Genomic DNA, 16,592 nt, shown 5'->3' on the forward strand with positions numbered 1-16,592 from the left:
TAATGCAGCTCTCTGTGTTACTAATGCAGCTCTCTGCTCTCTGTGTTACTAATGCAGCTCTCTGTTCTCTGTGTTACTAATGCAGCTCTCTGTGTTACTAATGCAGCTCTCTGCTCTCTGTGTTACTAATGCAGCTCTCTGTTCTCTGAGTTACTAATGCAGCTCTCTGTTCTCTGTGTTACTAATGCAGCTCTCTGTTCTCTGTGTTACTAATGCAGCTCTCTGTTCTCTGTGTTACTAATGCAGCTCTCTGTTCTCTGTGTTACTAATGCAGCTCTCTGTTCTCTGTTACTAATGCAGCTCTCTGTGTTACTAATGCAGCTCTCTGCTCTCTGTGTTACTAATGCAGCTCTCTGTTCTCTGTGTTACTAATGCAGCTCTCTGTTCTCTGTGTTACTAATGCAGCTCTCTGTGTTATTAATGCTGCTCTCTGTATTACTAATGCAGCTCTCTGCTCTGTGTGTGTTGTTGTCCTGGTCCAGAGGAGAGCACGAGGGCAGCAGAAGGATGAAGACAGAGCTTTTGGTTCAGATGGATGGACTGGCCCGATCTGACGACGTGGTTTTTGTCCTGGCAGCATCTAACCTGCCCTGGTAGGTCTAACCCTCTCTACCCTAACCTCTAACCCTATCCTGCCCTGGTAGGTCTAACCCTCTCTACCCTAACCTCTAACCCTATCCTGCCCTGGTAGGTCTAACCCTCTCTACCCTAACCTCTAACCCTATCCTGCCCTGGTAGGTCTAACCCTCTCTACCCTAACCTCTAACCCTAACCTGCCCTGGTAGGTCTAACCCTCTCTACCCTAACCTCTAACCCCTATCCTGCCCTGGTAGGTCTAACCCTCTCTACCCTAACCTCTAACCCTATCCTGCCCTGGTAGGTCTAACCCTCTCTACCCTAACCTCTAACCCTAACCTGCCCTGGTAGGTCTAACCCTCTCTACCCTAACCTCTAACCCTATCCTGCCCTGGTAGGTCTAACCCTCTCTACCCTAACCTCTAACCCTATCCTGCCCTGGTAGGTCTAACCCTCTCTACCCTAACCTCTAACCCTAACCTGCCCTGGTAGGTCCAACCCTCTCTACCCTAACCTCTAACCCTAACCTGCCCTGGTAGGTCTAACCCTCTCTACCCTAACCTCTAACCCTATCCTGCCTGGTAGGTCTAACCCTCTCTAACCTTACCTCTAACCTCTAACCCTATCCTGCCCTGGTAGGTCTAACCCTCTCTACCCTAACCTCTAACCCTATCCTGCCCTGGTAGGTCTAACCCTCTCTAACCCTTAACTCTCTAACCCTATCCTGCCCTGGTAGGTCTAACCCTCTCTACCCTAACCTCTAACCTATCCTGCCCTGGTAGGTCTAACCCACTCTACCCTAACCTCTAACCCTATCCTGCCTGGTAGGTCTAACCCTCTCTAACCTTAACCCTAACCTCTAACCCTATCCTGCCCTGGTAGGTCTAACCCTCTCTAACCTCAACCCTAACCTCTAACCCTATCCTACCCTGGTAGGTCTAACTCTCTCTATACCCTAACCTCTAACCATAACCTGCCCTGGTAGGTCTAACCCTCTCTACCCTAACCTCTAACCCCTATCCTGCCCTGGTAGGTCTAACCCTCTCTACCCTAACCTCTAACCCTGTCCTGCCCTGGTAGGTCTAACCCTCTCTACCCTAACCTCTAACCCTGTCCTACCCTGGTAGGTCTAACCCTCTCTACCCTAACCTCTAACCGTATCCTGCCCTGGTAGGTCTAACCCTCTCTACCCTAACCTCTAACCCTATCCTGCCCTGGTAGGTCTAACCCTCTCTACCCTAACCTCTAACCCTAACCTGCCCTGGTAGGTCTAACCCTCTCTACCCTAACCTCTATCCCTATCCTGCCCTGGTAGGTCTAACCCTCTCTACCCTAACCTCTAACCCTATCCTGCCCTGGTAGGTCTAACCCTCTCTACCCTAACCTCTAACCCTAACCTGCCCTGGTAGGTCTAACCCTCTACCCTAACCTCTAACCCTAACCTGCCCTGGTAGGTCTAACCCTCTCTACCCTAACCTCTAACCCTATCCTGCCCTGGTAGGTCTAACCCTCTCTACCCTAATCTCTAACCCTATCCTGCCCTGGTAGGTCTAACCCTCTCTACCCTAACCTCTAAACCCTATCCTGCCCTGGTAGGTCTAACCCTCTCTACCCTAACCTCTAACCCTATCCTGCCCTGGTAGGTCTAACCCTCTCTGCCTAACCTCTAACCCTATCCTGCCCTGGTAGGTCTAACCCTCTCTACCCTAACCTCTAACCCTATCCTGCCCTGGTAGGTCTAACCCTCTCTAACCTTAACCCTAACCTCTAACCCTATCCTGCCCTGGTAGGTCTAACCCTCTCTACCCTAACCTCTAACCCTATCCTGCCCTGGTAGGTCTAACCCTCTCTAACCTTAACCCTAACCTCTAACCCTATCCTGCCCTGGTAGGTCTAACCACTCTACCCTAACCTCTAACCCTATCCTGCCCTGGTAGGTCTAACCCTCTCTAACCTTAACCCTAACCTCTAACCCTATCCTGCCCTGGTAGGTCTAACCCTCTCTACCCTAACCTCTAACCCTATCCTGCCCTGGTAGGTCTAACTCTCTCTAACCTTAACCCAAACCTCTAACCCTATCCTGCCCTGGTAGGTCTAACCCTCTCTACCCTAACCTCTAACCTAACCTGCCCTGGTAGGTCTAACCCTCTCTACCCTAACCTCTAACCCTGTCCTGCCCTGGTAGGTCTAACCCTCTCTACCCTAACCTCTAACCCTATCCTGCCCTGGTAGGTCTAACCCTCTCTACCCTAACCTCTAACCCTATCCTGCCCTGGTAGGTCTAACCCTCTCTACCCTAACCTCTAACCCTATCCTGCCCTGGTAGGTCTAACCCTCTCTACCCTAACCTCTAACCCTATCCTGCCCTGGTAGGTCTAACCCTCTCTACCCTAACCTCTAACCCTATCCTGCCCTGTTAGGTCTAACCCTCTCTACCCTAACCTCTAACCCTATCCTGCCCTGGTAGGTCTAACCCTCTCTACCCTAACCTCTAACCCTAACCTGCCCTGGTAGGTCTAACCCTCTCTACCCTAACCTCTAACCCTATCCTGCCCTGGTAGGTCTAACCCTCTCTACCCTAACCTCTAACCCTAACCTGCCCTGGTAGGTCTAACCCTCTCTACCCTAACCTCTAACCCTATCCTGCCCTGGTAGGTCTAACCCTCTCTACCCTAACCTCTAACCCTAACCTGCCCTGGTAGGTCTAACCCTCTCTACCCTAACCTCTAACCCTATCCTGCCCTGGTAGGTCTAACCCTCTCTAACCTTAACCCTAACCTCTAACCCTATCCTGCCCTGGTAGGTCTAACCCTCTCTACCCTAACCTCTAACCCTAACCTGCCCTGGTAGGTCTAACCCTCTCTACCCTAACCTCTAACCCTATCCTGCCCTGGTAGGTCTAACCCTCTCTACCCTAACCTCTAACCCTAACCTGCCCTGGTAGGTCTAACCCTCTCTACCCTAACCTCTAACCCTATCCTGCCCTGGTAGGTCTAACCCTCTCTACCCTAACCTCTAACCCTATCCTGCCCTGGTAGGTCTAACCCTCTCTACCCTAACCTCTAACCCTATCCTGCCCTGGTAGGTCTAACCTCTCTACCTAACCTCTAACCCTATCCTGCCCTGGTAGGTCTAACCCTCTCTAACCTTAACCCTAACCTCTAACCCTATCCTGCCCTGGTAGGTCTAACCCTCTCTACCCTAACCTCTAACCCTATCCTGCCCTGGTAGGTCTAACCCTCTCTACCCTAACCTCTAACCCTAACCTGCCCTGGTAGGTCTAACCCTCTCTACCCTAACCGCTAACCCTATCCTGCCCTGGTAGGTCTAACCCTCTCTACCCTAACCTCTAACCCTATCCTGCCCTGGTAGGTCTAACCCTCTCTAACCTCAACCCTAACCTCTAACCCTATCCTACCCTGGTAGGTCTAACTCTCTCTAACCTTAACCCAAACCTCTAACCATATCCTGCCCTGGTAGGTCTAACCCTCTCTACCCTAACCTCTAACCCTAACCTGCCCTGGTAGGTCTAACCCTCTCTACCCTAACCTCTAACCCTATCCTGCCCTGGTAGGTCTAACCCTCTCTACCCTAACCTCTAACCCTGTCCTGCCCTGGTAGGTCTAACCCTCTCTACCCTAACCTCTAACCCTGTCCTACCCTGGTAGGTCTAACCCTCTCTACCCTAACCTCTAACCGTATCCTGCCCTGGTAGGTCTAACCCTCTCTACCCTAACCTCTAACCCTATCCTGCCCTGGTAGGTCTAACCCTCTCTACCCTAACCTCTAACCCTAACCTGCCCTGGTAGGTCTAACCCTCTCTACCCTAACCTCTATCCCTATCCTGCCCTGGTAGGTCTAACCCTCTCTACCCTAACCTCTAACCCTATCCTGCCCTGGTAGGTCTAACCCTCTCTACCCTAACCTCTAACCCTATCCTGCCCTGGTAGGTCTAACCCTCTCTACCCTAACCTCTAACCCTAACCTGCCCTGGTAGGTCTAACCCTCTCTACCCTAACCTCTAACCCTATCCTGCCCTGGTAGGTCTAACCCTCTCTACCCTAACCTCTAACCCTATCCTGCCCTGGTAGGTCTAACCCTCTCTACCCTAACCTCTAACCCTATCCTGCCCTGGTAGGTCTAACCCTCTCTACCCTAACCTCTAACCCTAACCTGCCCTGGTAGGTCTAACCCTCTCTACCCTAACCTCTAACCCTAACCTGCCCTGGTAGGTCTAACCCCTCTCTACCCTAGCCTCTAACCCTATCCTGCCCTGGTAGGTCTAACCCTCTCTAACCTTAACCCTAACCTCTAACCCTATCCTGCCCTGGTAGGTCTAACCCTCTCTACCCTAACCTCTAACCCTATCCTGCCCTGGTAGGTCTAACCCTCTCTAACCTTAACCCTAACCTCTAACCCTATCCTGCCCTGGTAGGTCTAACCCTCTCTACCCTAACCTCTAACCCTATCCTGCCCTGGTAGTTCTAACCCACTCTACCCTAACCTCTAACCCTATCCTGCCCTGGTAGGTCTAACCCTCTCTAACCTTAACCCTAACCTCTAACCCTATCCTGCCCTGGTAGGTCTAACCCTCTCTACCCTAACCTCTAACCCTATCCTGCCCTGGTAGGTCTAACCCTCTCTACCCTAACCTCTAACCCTAACCTGCCCTGGTAGGTCTAACCCTCTCTACCCTAACCTCTAACCCTATCCTGCCCTGGTAGGTCTAACCCTCTCTACCCTAACCTCTAACCCTATCCTGCCCTGGTAGGTCTAACCCTCTCTACCCTAACCTCTAACCCTATCCTGCCCTGGTAGGTCTAACCCTCTCTACCCTAACCTCTAACCCTAACCTGCCCTGGTAGGTCTAACCCTCTCTACCCTAACCTCTAACCCTAAACCTGCCCTGGTAGGTCTAACCCTCTCTACCCTAACCTCTAACCCTATCCTGCCCTGGTAGGTCTAACCCTCTCTACCCTAACCTCTAACCCTATCCTGCCCTGGTAGGTCTAACCCTCTCTACCCTAACCTCTAACCCTATCCTGCCCTGGTAGGTCTAACCCTCTCTACCCTAACCTCTAACCCTAACCTGCCCTGGTAGGTCTAACCCTCTCTACCCTAGCCTCTAACCCTATCCTGCCCTGGTAGGTCTAACCCTCTCTAACCTTAACCCTAACCTCTAACCCTATCCTGCCCTGGTAGGTCTAACCCTCTCTACCCTAACCTCTAACCCTATCCTGCCCTGGTAGGTCTAACCCTCTCTAACCTTAACCCTAACCTCTAACCCTATCCTGCCCTGGTAGGTCTAACCCTCTCTACCCTAACCTCTAACCCTATCCTGCCCTGGTAGTTCTAACCCACTCTACCCTAACCTCTAACCCTATCCTGCCCTGGTAGGTCTAACCCTCTCTAACCTTAACCCTAACCTCTAACCCTATCCTGCCCTGGTAGGTCTAACCCTCTCTACCCTAACCTCTAACCCTATCCTGCCCTGGTAGGTCTAACCCTCTCTACCCTAACCTCTAACCCTAACCTGCCCTGGTAGGTCTAACCCTCTCTACCCTAACCTCTAACCCTATCCTGCCCTGGTAGGTCTAACCCTCTCTACCCAACCTCTAACCCTATCCTGCCCTGGTAGGTCTAACCCTCTCTACCCTAACCTCTAACCCTATCCTGCCCTGGTAGGTCTAACCCTCTCTACCCTAACCTCTAACCCTATCCTGCCCTGGTAGGTCTAACCCTCTCTAACCTTAACCCTAACCTCTAACCCTATCCTGCCCTGGTAGGTCTAACCCTCTCTACCCTAACCTCTAACCCTATCCTGCCCTGGTAGGTCTAACCCTCTCTACCCCTAACCTCTAACCCTAACCTGCCCTGGTAGGTCTAACCTCTCTACCCCTAACCGCTAACCCTATCCTGCCCTGGTAGGTCTAACCCTCTCTACCCTAACCTCTAACCCTATCCTGCCCTGGTAGGTCTAACCCTCTCTACCCTAACCTCTAACCCTATCCTGCCCTGGTAGGTCTAACCCTCTCTACCCTAACCTCTAACCCTATCCTGCCCTGGTAGGTCTAACCCTCTCTACCCTAACCTCTAACCCTATCCTGCCCTGGTAGGTCTAACCCTCTCTACCCTAACCTCTAACCCTATCCTGCCCTGGTAGGTCTAACCCTCTCTACCCTAACCTCTAACCCTATCCTGCCCTGGTAGGTCTAACCCTCTCTACCCTAACCTCTAACCCTAACCTGCCCTGGTAGGTCTAACCCTCTCTACCCTAACCTTTAACCCTATCCTGCCCTGGTAGGTCTAACCCTCTCTACCCTAACCTCTAACCCTAACCTGCCCTGGTAGGTCTAACCCTCTCTAACCTTAACCCTAACCTCTAACCCTATCCTGCCCTGGTAGGTCTAACCCCTCTCTACCCTAACCTCTAACCCTAACCTGCCCTGGTAGGTCTAACCCTCTCTACCCTAACCTCTAACCCTATCCTGCCCTGGTAGGTCTAACCTCTCTACCCTAACCTCTAACCCTATCCTGCCCTGGTAGGTCTAACCCTCTCTAACCTTAACCCTAACCTCTAACCCTATCCTGCCCTGGTAGGTCTAACCCTCTCTACCCTAACCTCTAACCCTATCCTGCCCTGGTAGGTCTAACCCTCTCTACCCTAACCTCTAACCCTAACCTGCCCTGGTAGGTCTAACCCCTCTCTACCCTAACCTTTAACCCTATCCTGCCCTGGTAGGTCTAACCCTCTCTACCCTAACCTCTAACCCTAACCTGCCCTGGTAGGTCTAACCCTCTCTAACCTTAACCCTAACCTCTAACCCTATCCTGCCCTGGTAGGTCTAACCCTCTCTACCCTAACCTCTAACCCTAACCTGCCCTGGTAGGTCTAACCCTCTCTACCCTAACCTCTAACCCTAACCTGCCCTGGTAGGTCTAACCCTCTCTACCCTAACCTCTAACCCTATCCTGCCCTGGTAGGTCTAACCCTCTCTAACCCCCTAACCTCTAACCCTATCCTGCCCTGGTAGGTCTAACCCTCTCTACCCTAACCTCTAACCCTAACCTGCCCTGGTAGGTCTAACCCTCTCTACCCTAACCTCTAACCCTATCCTGCCCTGGTAGGTCTAACCCTCTCTACCCTAACCTCTAACCCTATCCTGCCCTGGTAGGTCTAACCTCTCTAACCTTTACCCTAACCTCTAACCCTATCCTGCCCTGGTAGGTCTAACCTCTCTACCTAACCTCTAACCCTATCCTGCCCTGGTAGGTCTAACCCTCTCTACCCTAACCTCTAACCCTGTCCTGCCCTGGTAGGTCTAACCCTCTCTACCCTAACCTCTAACCCTATCCTGCCCTGGTAGGTCTAACCCTCTCTACCCTAACCTCTAACCCTATCCTGCCCTGGTAGGTCTAACCCTCTCTACCCTAACCTCTAACCCTATCCTGCCCTGGTAGGTCTAACCCTCTCTAACCTTAACCCTAACCTCTAACCCTATCCCGCCCTGGTAGGTCTAACCCTCTCTAACCTTAACCCTAACCTCTAACCCTATCCTGCCCTGGTAGGTCTAACCCTCTCTAACCTTAACCCTAACCTCTAACCCTATCCTGCCCTGGTAGGTCTAACCCTCTCTACCCTAACCTCTAACCCTATCCTGCCCTGGTAGGTCTAACCCCTCTACCTTAACCCTAACCTCTAACCCTAACCTGCCCTGGTAGGTCTAACCCCTCTCTATCCTAACCTCTAACCCTATCCTGCCCTGGTAGGTCTAACCCTCTACCCCTAACCTCTAACCCTAACCTGCCTGGTAGGTCTAACCCTCTCTATCCTAACCTCTAACCCTATCCTGCCCTGGTAGGTCTAACCCTCTCTAACCTTAACCCTAACCTCTAACCCTAACCTGCCCTGGTAGGTCTAACCCTCTCTAACTAACCCTAACCTCTAACCCTATCCTGCCCTGGTAGGTCTAACCCTCTCTACAACCCTAACCTCTAACCCTATCCTGCCCTGGTAGGTCTAACCCTCTCTACCCTCTAACCTAACCTCTATCCCTATCCTGCCCTGGTAGGTCTAACCCTCTCTACCCTAACCTCTAACCCTATCCTGCCCTGGTAGGTCTAACCCTCTCTACCCTAACCTCTAACCCTATCCTGCCCTGGTAGGTCTAACCCTCTCTACCCTAACCTCTAACCCTATCCTGCCCTGGTAGGTCTAACCCTCTCTACCCTAACCTCTAATCCTATCCTGCCCTGGTAGGTCTAACCCTCTCTACCCTAACCTCTAACCCTATCCTGCCCTGGTAGGTCTAACCCTCTCTACCCTAACCTCTAACCCTATCCTGCCCTGGTAGGTCTAACCCTCTCTACCCTAACCTCTAACCCTATCCTGCCCTGGTAGGTCTAACCCTTTCTACCCTAACCTCTAACCCTGTCCTGCCCTGGTAGGTCTAACCCTCTCTACCCTAACCTCTAACCCTATCCTGCCCTGGTAGGTCTAACCCTCTCTACCCTAACCTCTAACCCTATCCTGCCCTGGTAGGTCTAACCCTCTCTACCCTAACCTCTAACCCTATCCTGCCCTGGTAGGTCTAACCCTCTCTACCCTAACCTCTAACCCTATCCTGCCCTGGTAGGTCTAACCCTCTCTAACCTTAACCCTAACCTCTAACCCTATCCTGCCCTGGTAGGTCTAACCCTCTCTACCCTAACCTCTAACCCTATCCTGCCCTGGTAGGTCTAACCCTCTCTACCCTAACCTCTAACCCTATCCTGCCCTGGTAGGTCTAACCCTCTCTACCCTAACCTCTAACCCTATCCTGCCCTGGTAGGTCTAACCCTCTCTAACCTTAACCCTAACCTCTAACCCTAACCTGCCCTGGTAGGTCTAACCCTCTCTACCCTAACCTCTAACCCTATCCTGCCCTGGTAGGTCTAACCCTCTCTACCCTAACCTCTAACCCTATCCTGCCCTGGTAGGTCCAACCCTCTCTAACCTTAACCCTAACCTCTAACCCTATCCTGCCCTGGTAGGTCTAACCCTCTCTACCCTAACCTCTAACCCTATCCTGCCCTGGTAGGTCTAACCCTCTCTACCCTAACCTCTAACCCTATCCTGCCCTGGTAGGTCTAACCCTCTCTACCCTAACCTCTAACCCTATCCTGCCCTGGTAGGTCTAACCCTCTCTAACCTTAACCCTAACCTCTAACCCTAACCTGCCCTGGTAGGTCTAACCCTCTCTACCCTAACCTCTAACCCTATCCTGCCCTGGTAGGTCTAACCCTCTCTACCCTAACCTCTAACCCTATCCTGCCCTGGTAGGTCCAACCCTCTCTAACCTTAACCCTAACCCTATCCTGCCCTGGTAGGTCTAACCCTCTCTACCCTAACATCTGTAACCCTATCCTGCCCTGGTGAGAGCCAGTCTATAACCCTAACCTCTCTAACACTAACCAACCCCCCTGGTAAGACCTGGCATTTGTCCTGGCAGCCTCTAACCTGCCCTGGTGAGCTCAGAAGAACTGGAACCGTATTTATCAAGCTTCTCAGAGTAGCAGTGTTGATCTAGGAGCAGGTAATGATAGAGCTGTACAGGGAGCCATAATGATATAGTCAGTGTTGAGCTGAATCTCAGGAGTGAGTCAAAGAACTACACTTCCCAGAGTGCACCAGCAGCAGCAAACCGGCTGCTTGTCACCTGATCAGTCATTTTCACTGATTTGGAGCACCTGTGAAGGCATGGGGGGGCTCAGTCATTCAGAAGAACAAACTTCAGAGAGAAGACTCCAAGTTCACTCACAGGTTCAGTCCAAAGACGCCAATCGTAAAAGGCTTAAATGGTTTACAACCTAATTTACTGGCTAATTTACTGGACAGACCAATCAACTGAAAGCAAACTAAAAATAAAAAAGATTGAGTCAGGAATTTGAGTTGTCCCTGTGTCCTTTGGATGGTGAACAAGAGGAGGACTGGACAGTTGTAAACCACGCGGAGCGGCCTGGCCCTGAGGATAAACGGCTTCAGATCCAGAAATAAGCTGTTGACGCAGAGAAAGTCAAGATGGCGGAAGATGTCCTGGGGAAGTCGGTCCAGCAGCTCAAAAAGGAGAGGACCACTGCAAAAAGCAGCTTCACCAGACAAGCCAACTTCATTTCAAGAGGAGCAAGCAGCATGCTTCAAGTGGAGTTAAAGGAGGAATTCGCTAAGCTTTCAGATTGTTTCAGAAAGATGCTCGATGCCAACAGGATTGGACTGGAGGCTGACATGACTGAGGATAAGGAACCAGGTCTTACTAAACAGCAAGAGGCTGACATTGATAGATCTGGAAATGAAGGTGAAACAAAGTTGGCGGAGATAAGAGACATTGTTCAAACAAACCTGTGGTCGAGGTATGGAAGGAGTGAACTTCTTGTGGCAATCCTGGAAGCAGAAAAAGCCAATGATAAAGCGACTGATGTACCTGTGGAAAGTGCCAATTTAGAGGGCTATGAAGTGCACCTCGCTCTCTTGGACAAGAGAATAAAAGAGGCCATCTCAGCAATGTCAACATGGGAGCGATGGATCCCTGTAGAATTAAAGGACGAATTAGATGGAAGAGTCAAGGACGTAAGAGCATTCTACTACAGGCTTGAGTTAAGGAGACCTGAATTCGCCACTGCACGGACGATCAATGAGCAAGGCACAGGAGTGAAACTACTACCCCAACCGGCAACATCCACACCAATAGTGAGAATCAAGCCAATCTCTCTACCTATCTTCAATGGAAGCAAGAGAGAATATCACAGATGGAGGAAAGACTGGGAAAGGCTACAAAATCAGGGAGAGGCATCCGGATCAACTGAAGTTAAGAAAATTCAACTCCTGGAGAGTGTGGATGACAAAATCTCAAAAGACCTCAGACTTTCAACCTACACCACTGCCGATGACATGTTCAGAGTCCTGGAGAACAGGTATGGCAACAAGTCAACCATCATAGTGGAAATCCTGGAAGAGCTGGAGAAGATGCCGCATGTGAAAGGGAACCAACCAAGAAAGGTCATTGATCTCATACAGTCAGTGGAGAAGGCTCTAGCAGATCTCACAGAGTTAGGAAACTCTGGAGCCATACATAACCCACTGGTAATTAGATCCATTGAAAGCAAGTTGCCTGACTTCATTAAAAGAGACTGGGGGATGTTCATTGTTGAACCCAGAAACAATGTCACATCAGACAACCACTTTGTCATGCTCTTGAAGTTCCTGAAAAGTCAAGAAGAAATACTAGAGAGACTCGAACAGCTCAGAACTGTGGAGAAGGTGGAAAAATCAGATAGTTTGGACAAGAAGTATGACAGAAAGATTGCCTCAACAAAAACCACAAAGAAAGAAGAGCTTGATGAGGTATGTGGTGTATGTGGTGATAGTGGGCACAACAACAACATCTTCTTCTGTAGAAAGTTCAAAAGACTTAAGCTACCTGAAAAGAAAACTGTATTGAGAAAGCTGGGAGCATGCAGAAAATGTCTCGGATGCCATGATGAAGATGGATACTGCAGAGACACTTTCCTATGCAGAAACAAAGACTGTAAAAGGGAAGGTGGTGCCCCAGACCACCATTTTTTCCTCTGCCCAAAAGGAGAAGTCAAAAGAGGGGAAGAGAGAAAGAGTGGAAAAGACGGCAAAGGTGAAAGCAAGCTAACGGAGGAACAAGAGGAGATCTTGTCTGAACTTTCCCAGGAAATGGCAGATCGATGCAGAAAGGCTTTCACCAACACCAACAAAACCACAGTGACACTCGATGCTTCAGGCCAGTCTGAGCTACCGCAGAGAAATGGGCTCTCTGAACTTCCTGTCATCATGATGTTGATGCAAGTCACGGCAAACGCAGGGCAGAAGATTGGGACTTTAATTGACCTTGCTTCAGACACAAACTACATTACCCATAAGGCTGCTGAAAGACTGAGGTTAAGACATGAGAAGATAACTTTAGTTGTGCATGGGGTTGGTGGTATGACCATGGAGGTGAACACACAAAGGTATCTCCTCAAAGTCAGAGTCAAGACACCTAAAGGGACAGAGAGAGCTCATGAAATGGTCTGCTACGGATTGGATGAAATCGCCAGAGTGCATCAAGTAATTGAACCTGAGAAGTTGAAAGAATTCTTCCCAGAAGTCAAACTTACAGAATTGGAAAGGCCAGAAGAGGTTGAACTTCTCATTAGCCACCGAGAGGGAAGACTCGCTCCCCAGAGGGTAAAAATAATCGGAGACCTTGTCTTGTGGGAGGGTCCATTGGGGAAAACAGTGGGTGGAGCACATCCCGACTTATTTGAAGAAGTGGAGGTTGCAGCATATGAGTCCAAAACACACTTCGCTCACTCCATGAGGACAGCAGCTGTCAAATATCAAGAAATCACAAGTCCAACAACTGACACAGCCCAGCTACAGCAGGAGGATGTGACTCAGACCAAATTTACAGCTGCCAGTAACCGTGAGTTCCTTGAGTGGTGGCACTGGGACAGCATCGGAGCTGCATGTGAGCCAAGATGTGGAGGATGCCGATGTGGAAACTGTCCACCAGGAGGAAAGGAAATGACCCTGGCAGAGGAGAGGGAACTGGAGATCATTAAAGAAGGCCTCACCTACAAGAAGGGGGATGCTCACACACCGGCTCCACATTGGGATGCAAAGTATCCTTGGACGGTAGATCCAGCCTCTCTCCCGAACAACAAAAGTGCAGTCCAGGCTTGTTTCTTAAGGATGGAAAAGCAACTAAGCAGAGAGCCAGACTGGAAAGTCGCATATGCTACCCAGGTCCATGAAATGGTCGAGCGAGGCGCAGCCATAAAACTCACCAACAAAATCATGGACGAGTGGAACGGACCAGTATGGTACGTAAGCCACCGGGTGGCACCAAACCCTCATTCGGTGACAACACTGGTTCGTATTGTATGGAATAGTAGCCAGAAATACAAAGGCGTGGGTATGAATGATCTTCTTCTGAAGGGACCAGACGTTCTCAACCCTATAAGAGCTGTCTTGCTGAGGTTCAGAGAAGGGACGTATGCATCTCTAGGTGAGATGCATCTTCACAGGTTCCTCTGGAGGGACAGCCCAGATGAAGAGATAAGTGAATATGCAATAACCAGAGTCAACATTGGGGACAGACCTGCTGGTTGCATTGCTCAGTTGGCTATGAGGGAAACAGCCCGCCTGCCCAAATTTCTTCACTTGGAGGATGAGCGCAGAGTCATTGAAGAGGACAGTTATGTGGATGACCTCTTAACCTCCCAAAATGACCTGAATAAACTTGACAAAATCACAGCAAATGTCGAAGAGATCTTGAAAGCTGGAGGGTTCTTCCTCAAACCATGGGTCCGGTCAGGGCAAAGTGGGAGGCAAGGAATGGAGATGGAGGTTCTAACAAAGACACAAAGTAAAACCTTAATTCTTCCAAATCAAATGAGGGACGAAGACAACAAAGCCTTGGGTATCGGCTACCAAATGGATGAAGACAAGCTCTACATGTTAACCTCAGTTAACTTTTCCAAAAGGAAAAAGAAGATGAGAGTTGGAAAAAATCTTCTCAAGGAGGAGGTGAGAACTGAGACACCTAACCCACTGACTAGGAGGGCTCTCTTAAGCCAAGTGGCTGGACTGTACGACCCAATTGGCTTAGTTACACCTGCCAAACAGAAGGGAGCAATTCTTGTTCGAAAAGCATTCCAAGAGGGAGGGGGTGGGAAACTAACCCAAGAAACCTGGGACCAACCTCTCTCAGAAAGCCTCAGAGAAGAAGCCATCCAGCTTTTTGAAGAATATGTGCAGCTTGGAGAGGTGAAATTCCACAGGAGCCTCACACCAGCTGGCTGGGAAGGGAAACCTTGGGGCATCACATTCTCTGATGGAAGAGACAAAACCTATGGAGCTGTGATGTACTTAAGATGGGAGACAAGTCAAGGCACTAAAGTTCGATTCGTTGAATCAAAAGCCAAGCTGACACCCCTGGATCAGAAGGGAGAAGCTGTAAAAGCTGAGATCTGTGGTGCTGTCTTCGCAGCCAGGATCAGGAAGTATGTGGAAAAGCATGCTCGAATGAAGATCGAGAGATGGTTCCATCTACTTGACAGTCAAACGGTCTTGGGAGCCATTCAAAGAGTCAGTTATGGGTACAAAACCTTCTTTGCAAATAGAGTGGGTGAAATCCAGAAGGCTGGACAAGTGCAAGACTGGTGGTGGATCCGTGGGGATCTAAACATAGCTGACATCATAACAAGAGGGGGAGCTCCTGAAGATTTGAAGGAGAATTCCACATGGCAAAATGGACCAGAGTTCCTAAAGTGGCCAGTGGAGGAGTGGCCTATAAAATCAGCTGGAAAGCTCCAGAGGAAGGCATTCTCAGGTGCATTATCAAGAGCTCAAGCAAGAAGTAGTCAGCAGAAAGAAGACCTACAAGGCACTCAGGAAAGTCCAAAGAGTGAAACTCAAGAGGGAATACCTGTGGTAAACCCAACTCTTCTTAGAAGGAAGCCCACTGGCTGGGTTAAAGATCTTGTGGAAGTAAGAAGATTCAGTAGCCTGTCCAAACTGGTGAGAGTCGTTGCCTGGGTTTGTCTAGCAGCCAAGCAGTGGCTGAAGAGGAAGGGCCGGGCCCCTAAACAGGCAAAGAGGGAGGTAAGATCACCCAAGCAACCTGTGCTGACTGTCAAAGAACATGAAGATGCACTCAAATACCTTTTCCTCGCAGCTCAAGAAGGTACAGATTTTTCAGACACAACTCTAAGCAGACTGACAGTGTACAAAGATGTGAACTCTGGGCTGCTAGTTTGTGGAGGCAGAATTCAGACATTCAACGAAGATAACATTTACATTTACATTTTAGTCATTTAGCAGACGCTCTTATCCAGAGCGACTTACAGGAGCAATTAGGGTTAAGTGCCTTGCTCAAGGGCACATTTACGTCATTTAGCAGACGCTCTTATCCAGAGCGACTTACAAATTGGTGCATTCACCCTATAGCCAGTGGGATAACCACTTTCCAAATATATATATATTTTTTTTTGGGGGGGGGGTAGAAGGATTACTTTATCCTATCCCAGGTATTCCTTAAAGAGGTGGGGTTTCAAATGTCTCCGGAAGGTGGTGAGTGATTCCGCTGTCCTGGCGTCATGAGGGAGCTTGTTCCACCATTGGGGTGCCAGAGCAGCGAACAGTTTTGACTGGGCTGAGCGGGAACTATGCTTCCGCAGAGGAAGGGGAGCCAGCAGGCCAGAGGTGGATGAACGCAATGCCCTCGTTTGGGTGTAGGGACTGATCAGAGCCTGAAGGTACGGAGGTGCCGTTCCCCTCACTGCTCCATAGGCAAGCACCATGGTCTTGTAACGGATGCGAGCTTCAACTGGAAGCCAGTGGAGTGTGCGGAGGAGGGGGTGACGTGAGAGAACTTGGGAAGGTTGAACACCAGACGGGCTGCAGCGTTCTGGATGAGTTGTAGGGGTTTAATGGCACAGGCAGGGAGCCCAGCCAACAGCGAGTTGCAGTAATCCAGACGGGAGATGACAAGTGCCTGGATTAGGACCTGTGCCGCTTCCTGTGTAAGGCAGGGTCGTACTCTCCGAATGTTGTAGAGCATGAACCTGCAGGATCGGGTCACCGCCTTGATGTTAGCGGAGAACGACAGGGTGTTGTCCAGGGTCACGCCAAGGCTCTTCAAACTCTGGGAGGAGGACACAACGGAGTTGTCAACCGTGATGGCGAGATCATGGAACGGGCAGTCCTTCCCCGGGAGGAAGAGCAGCTCCGTCTTGCCAGGGTTCAGCTTGAGGTGGTGATTCGTCATCCATACTGATATGTCTGCCAGACATGCAGAGATGCGATTCGCCACCTGGTTATCAGAAGGGGGAAAGGAGAAGATTAGTTGTGTATCGTCAGCGTAGCAATGATAGGAGAGGCCATGTGAGGATATGACAGAGCCAAGTGACTTGGTGTATAGGGAGAAAAGGAGAGGGCCTAGAACTGAGCCCTGGGGACACCAGTG

General features: G+C 50.3%; 1 protein-coding gene across 6 annotated transcripts in view; it reads left to right on the forward strand.

Moving 5' to 3' along the window:
• katnal2 (katanin p60 subunit A-like 2) overlaps positions 1-16,592 on the forward strand; it is a 67,437-nt gene that overhangs the window by 42,127 nt on the left and 8,718 nt on the right. For all 6 annotated transcript variants that reach the window (XM_041872683.2, XM_041872686.2, XM_045215717.1 and 3 more), the window contains one exon: positions 483-593. In XM_041872683.2, the coding sequence (XP_041728617.2) occupies positions 483-593 (111 nt within the window). The remainder of the gene's footprint in view (positions 1-482; positions 594-16,592) is intronic.

This window comes from Coregonus clupeaformis, unplaced genomic scaffold (genome assembly GCF_020615455.1).
Source record: "Coregonus clupeaformis isolate EN_2021a unplaced genomic scaffold, ASM2061545v1 scaf0500, whole genome shotgun sequence".
NCBI lineage: Eukaryota > Metazoa > Chordata > Actinopteri > Salmoniformes > Salmonidae > Coregonus > Coregonus clupeaformis.